The sequence below is a fragment of the Salvia hispanica genome, chromosome 4, assembly GCF_023119035.1.
Source record: "Salvia hispanica cultivar TCC Black 2014 chromosome 4, UniMelb_Shisp_WGS_1.0, whole genome shotgun sequence".
Classification (NCBI taxonomy): domain Eukaryota; kingdom Viridiplantae; phylum Streptophyta; class Magnoliopsida; order Lamiales; family Lamiaceae; genus Salvia; species Salvia hispanica.
In genome coordinates this window covers 6,319,643-6,325,612 of record NC_062968.1, presented here as the reverse complement: position 1 = coordinate 6,325,612, position 5,970 = coordinate 6,319,643, and the positions used below count along the sequence as shown (strand labels likewise).

The 5,970-nt window shown below is 38.7% G+C and overlaps 2 protein-coding genes across 2 annotated transcripts; one reads left to right on the top strand and one right to left on the bottom strand.

Moving 5' to 3' along the window:
* Positions 1-760: 760 nt before the first annotated feature.
* Positions 761-3,229, top strand: LOC125222837. The gene is made up of 2 exons (XM_048125674.1): positions 761-950; positions 2,603-3,229. The coding sequence occupies exons 1-2, from the start codon at positions 831-833 to the stop codon at positions 3,071-3,073; spliced, it is 591 nt and encodes a 196-aa protein (XP_047981631.1). The 5' UTR covers positions 761-830; the 3' UTR covers positions 3,074-3,229.
* Positions 3,230-3,317: 88 nt separating this feature from the next.
* Positions 3,318-4,492, bottom strand: LOC125222835. The gene has a single exon (XM_048125673.1). It carries the CDS (start codon positions 4,409-4,411, stop codon positions 3,359-3,361), a length of 1,053 nt encoding a protein of 350 aa, XP_047981630.1. The 5' UTR covers positions 4,412-4,492; the 3' UTR covers positions 3,318-3,358.
* Between the last annotated feature and the right edge of the window lie 1,478 nt (positions 4,493-5,970).

The following is a 5,970-nucleotide window of genomic DNA, read 5'->3' as shown; positions in this document are numbered from 1 at the left end:
TCATTTTGTTAGTTATGTTAAGTACAAACTCATCTCACATCGGAAATTTGAGGGAAGTAGGAAGGTCCATATAATTCATGTCCAACACCGATTAGTTTGAGGTTTTTTAGAAGTGATCCAAAAACAAATTCGTGAAGGTTTGACTTAAAACGAATAATATCAAACGTATGTTGCAGTCGACAATCCAAACAAAATATTTGTTGTAAAAAATAGTTTATGTAGGAGTAGTTTAAAAGGTTATTAATATTATGAGTATTTCGATAAATGTTATTAATATTATGAGTGTTTCGGTCTAAATCTAGATTATTAAATTTGTGAATGTTGTTCAGTTTTGCCATTTTAGTTAGTCCACGAAATGTTGTTCATTTTTGTTTGTTTTTTTCCATTTTTGATAAATAGTCGTCACTTTCCACTAACTAATTACACTCACATTCTATTATGAAACCAATATATAAATGTGGGATCTACAACCCACTAACTTTTTTCACTCAATTTTCTTCGCATCTTAAAATTTGTGTAAGTCAAATATGGACAACATTTTGCGGACGAAGAGAGTATCTACTGAAATATTGATCTCAACTCCGAAGAAAAACAAGTCAACTTTAAAGCAGTAGCACTCGGACTATTTAAGTTTGAATATTAATAGCATGAGAGAAATGCGATAATATTATGAGTATTTTTTATGTTTTTAATTGGAACATTTAAAGATTAAAAAACGAAGAAAGAGGGGTATGATATAGTAACAGAGCACGTTTATTCAATGGAATCTCACAGCATACCGCCTCTTTAATTGAGTTCACCTAATCACTCTCGCAGGCAGCCGTTGCAAAATGTCGTTGTCCACATTGAAGCCAGTTTCCTGCTGCATCCCTCCGGCCGCCGGGGCAAATGATCCGCTCTCCAAAGTGTCTACAAACACAATGATCAATACACGAGCTCAACCTCCTCAGGTTCTATTTTCCACTACTAGCTCAACTTTCCCTATTTTTCTACATTTTTAAATCCTAATTTGAGTTATTTCTACTTAACGATCATGATCGCCACTTCTAGTTTTGTTTGTTTTGTATTTAATTGTGCGAATGTGGATGTTAAAGCCATAGATTAGGTTGTTGCAATTAAATGACTGTTTATTTTGTTATAGTAGATGAGTAATTGAAGAAATGGTGAGCTTGCTTCAGCATCAAAAGTAAACTATGGATTATTATTAATCAATCCTATTGCTAAAAGTAAACGACCTAGGGATACTGGATCTATTGTGGTTCATCTCATATAGTTACTAGATCTAGATAGACCTAATTCTGCCATTCTTCACATTTGGAGCATGAAAGGTTTCTGAAGAAATTGTATGTAGTGGTTTCCTTATTAGAGAGTAGCACTGAGAGGAATCCATGTTGTGCACGTGAACCTAGGTTTCAAGATTAGCAATTTTATAAAATATGTTGACTGAGATGATGAACAGAAAAAACTTGAGAGTTTATGTGTTGAAACAGGGGAAAATGTTGAGCTTTTGAGAGTGGATGACCTATTCAGATTATTGTTATGGTTCTTGTCTCTTCTTGTATGTTTCTATTTCAAGTTATTGGCCATGTTAAAAGACTGCAAATATGATAGTTCATTACAAGTAAAAGTGAGGCTCATTACATAGCCTTGACACCACTTGCCTTCACACGGCTCTTAAACTGTGGCCACTTCTCTTTTAGAGCCCTAGAAGTCCATCCATACTTTGAACATCTTTTTCACTGGCAAAACGTGCTAGTTTTTACACAATTATATGTATGTTGTAGTGTTTCATTTCGACTACATTTATAGACCTCTGGCTTCGACCAATGTTAGACCAAATGATCATTGCAGTTTACCAACTTCCATGATTGAATAATTATTTGACTTAAAATGTGTTTCTTGTGTTATATGGTTATAGATGATTAAAATCATAAATTTAACATGATATTCCTTAGTGTTTTCCAGTGCAAGTTGTTTGTCATCCAATAGTAACTAGACAATTATCTTTTCCAGAGTGAACTATCTAAGTTCTAACCAAAAATTTATCAATCAAGGTTAACTTACCGGCTCTTGAGTCTTTGTTGTTATGAGAAATTGGAAGTAATCATCAGAAAATATGTAATGTGTGTTCATGGTTGTTGTCTGCACAGGTTACCTGCTTATCAGTCTGCATGTGTCTTTGCCATTGCCAGTAAAAGTATGGAATATGGATCAACTTCTAAATTATATATCTTCTAGATATATGATAGTACTACTAAATTATACTCCATACTACTCTTAACTCAAAAAATATGGTGCTTTGGATCTACTTTTGTCTCATGTCCTCGGCATATATGTCATATCTTTGATGTAGTCTGGCTGGCTGATGGCTTCTGGCTCTATCTCTTTCTCATCTTATGTCATATTAAGGCTGTCGCATGTAAAGTTCTTGTATCATTTGAGAGAGAGCCAATACTAGTAGTACTTTTTTTCCTTTGAATGGTAGACTTGCTTGAGTTGAGGGGATGTTTTAGCATGTCGATCTAAGATACTATCATCTCTATTACTATCATTTTGATTGTTGAATGATGTTGTCTGTCTTATCTATCTTGCTCGTTCATAGGTGAAGGGAAAGGAAAAATTACTCTTACGGAAAAGCTTATCTGCTACATCTAGACGAGAAATGATGCAGTTAACAGCTGCGTCTGTAGGTCTTCTCTCTCTTGTGCTACCGCCATCTGCTGAAGCTGACACTGGAAATGCGATCATGGATATATTTGGAGAGCTGGGGCGAAAGATTGGTCTGATAAAGCCAAAAGATGAAGGTAAAGAAGAGAAACCAAAAGATGAGTCTGAAGGCAAGTCAAAGGTACAGAGCGGCAGCACAAAAGAAGCAAAACTGAAACCAAAGGATGGGAGCGAAGCCAAACCAAAGGCACACGACGGTGGCAAGGAATCCCAGGCAGAGATAAAAGATGGAAAGGAGCAGCCAAGCACACCTCAAGAGTCCAAAGTAGCTCCAAGTGAAGGGCCAGTGATCCCGGCACTTCCCGGTATCATAAATGGTAAAGCTATCGAAACTGCTCTCCCATGATTCTATTTCAGAAATCCTAGATTTACCATTGTTGTATCAGTAGCATTATGTGTATGCTGACATTTTGTCTCACCACTGGATCGCCAATTTCGTCATAAAGACATTCTATTGCTTCTTCTTTGGCAATCCATTAATAAAGACATTCTGTTTCTTTCTTCTCCTTTTGGTAAACCCCTTTATGTTTCGTTTTGTTTTGCTTACATTGATGATAACACGAGTTTTGTTATTATTAATTCCTTCTACAAAAACAAAAACTCAATTCAAATTAACGAATAAACAAAAAAATCAAGCATGTTTCTTGTCCATATTGTGCACAAGCTGGCGCATTTGGAATCTCCAAATCAGGAAATAGGCAAATCCCAAACCAATCAACACGAAAATCCACAAATTCTCCTCTTTACCCTCAGCTTCGGATTCAACTTCCACAATGCTAAACTCCTCTCTCTCCGATTTCCCGATTATACCCTCGTCGCCATTCCCATATAACACGTATACCCTACTATCCGCCCCAACGGCCACAGCGGTGACGTGTTTCTCCTCAGCGAGGGCAATTTCGTCAAACACGGATCCCTGGCTCCAGCTGTCGTCGCTCTTGATGAAATACAGCTTATGCTTCGACGCCACCAAAACGACGCCGTCTCTTCTAACGGCGATGCCGTCGGCCGCCGTCAGATCCTTATTCAGAATCACGCGCATCGCCGATCCGTTATCGGTGAGGACTTTGAAGAGCTTCCCCGTGTTTGACTGAGTCACCAACAGATAGCCTCTGGTGTCGTAAACGACGCCGTTGAGACCGCCGTCGACGGCGATTGCGTCGGATTTGAAGAGATCGGAACTGGAGAGAATCGACGCCTCGCCTTGGTCGGTGATTTTGAAGACGACGCCGTTCGCCGAGTCGGTGACGTAGGCGTTGCCGGAGTAATCGGCGGCGACGTCGTTGGCGGCGACGGCGGAGGGGAGGAGATCGTCGAGCGGGGTGAGGAAGAGCTGGCGGAGGGTGCGGAGGTCGTAGGTGGCTAGGGCGGAGAAGGGAGGGGAGAGGCGGCGGACGACGGCGAGGAGGCGGCGGTGGCGGGGATCGAGCGAGATGGCGAGGAAGAAGGAGTCCGGGGGGAGGGAATCGTCGGAGAGGAGTGAGGAGACGACGCCGGCGTCGGAGACGGAGGTGATCTGGCGGTGGCGGAGGGAGCCGAGGAGGAAGTGGTCGGATTTGGGATCCCAAGCGAAGGAGGCCGGATAGAGGTTAGGCCACCGGAAGTTGATGAGGTGGGGGTTCCGGCAGTGGATTGGGGCGGCGAGAGATACTAGAAGAAGGATTACCTGAAACTGTTTGAACATGGTTAGGATCTAGGGTTTTGTTCCAAATGGAGATCGGCGATGGAGTATTGAAATCGAGATTCAAATTTTAGAAATGGTTATGGTTCGTCAAAAAATAAAGGAAAAGGAAATTGGGTTGGTCAAGGATTCACGCTTATATTTTGGTAGTATTATTAATTAAGATTATTGAAATATAAAATATAATAGAATAAAATAAAATAAGATGAATTTTGTTTATGATTAGTTAGATTTTGACTTAATTATAGCTATATAGTGGGATTTCCAATTATTTATTTGGATAAATCTACAATTGTAATGGTTTCACTTTCGTATATACTCCTATGTTTTTCTGTGATAATCGAACATAAATTAAATTTTATTTTAAACAACTAAGTGATAATCGTGATGGTATTTTCAAAATCTTATTTTAGTTTTAAAATACGTCTCAACAAATTGGTTTATTGTGAAGTGATTCTCATGGGATTACCGGACCACATTGTGGCAGTTAGGCATGAGGAATTTCAAGTTGACTGATCAAGTGTGAATAATGAAATCTTGTTGAGTGATATGCGACTTAGAGATGTCAAGTGGGCCGGGCCAGCCCAGCCCAGCCCGGTGTGGGCCCACTTGACACGTATACGACTTTCTGCTTTGTCAGGCTTAGCATCTTTGGCCCAATCTGCTTCAAATAGGGCTCGCTATTTGGGCTACGTCTTTTATATATCAGTCTTGCTTGTGAGTCCGAGACTTAGCATCTTTAGCCCAACCATACACCAAAACTTATTTTTAATGTAGGTAATTTCTCCAACCATACACAAAACTCAAATTCATATTTGGATTTTTCAATGGAATAACATCAAATATGATGTATACTGTAAAATATTTGTGAGACAAATACTCAAAAATGGTGTAAAACTTAAATATGGTATAAATGATTGGATTGAAACTATTTTTTGGTACTAAAAATGAATTTAAATTTGGCGTAAATAATTAGAGATGGCCTAATGCTTCTAATTCTAATGAATGATATAATTTGAAATGCGATAAATTCGTAGGATACTATTTTGATTAATTTCGTAATTTGTGTGAATAATATACAGTCATAGGATACGATGATTCTTTGATGCAATGGAGAGTTGAAGAACCCTACAACGAGCCCACCCTCAAGACCCATAATCAGTAGCGGACGCAGAAATGAACGTGAGTAGGGGCTAAATTTTCAAAATTTACCTTAAAAATAAATTTGTATGTAGTTTGGATTATTAATATGTGCTTTTATATAATATGTAGTATAAAATATGAATAAGTTTTAGAATTTTATAGTAGAAAAAAGTTTAAAAAATGAATTCATTAGGGGCTAAAGTCCCCCCCATTGTATGTAGGTCTGCCAGTGCCCATAATGGGCTTGAAAAATGTTACTCTAATACTACACGCTGCGAGACTCGAACCTTGCTTGTTTGGGCAAATCTATCCCTCTGAAATCAACTGGGCTATACCCCGCGGGCCCGTCTATCATTTTATTACTATTTTATACGACTACTCTGATGATATACGTTATCCTTTAATGGGGGTAATGACAT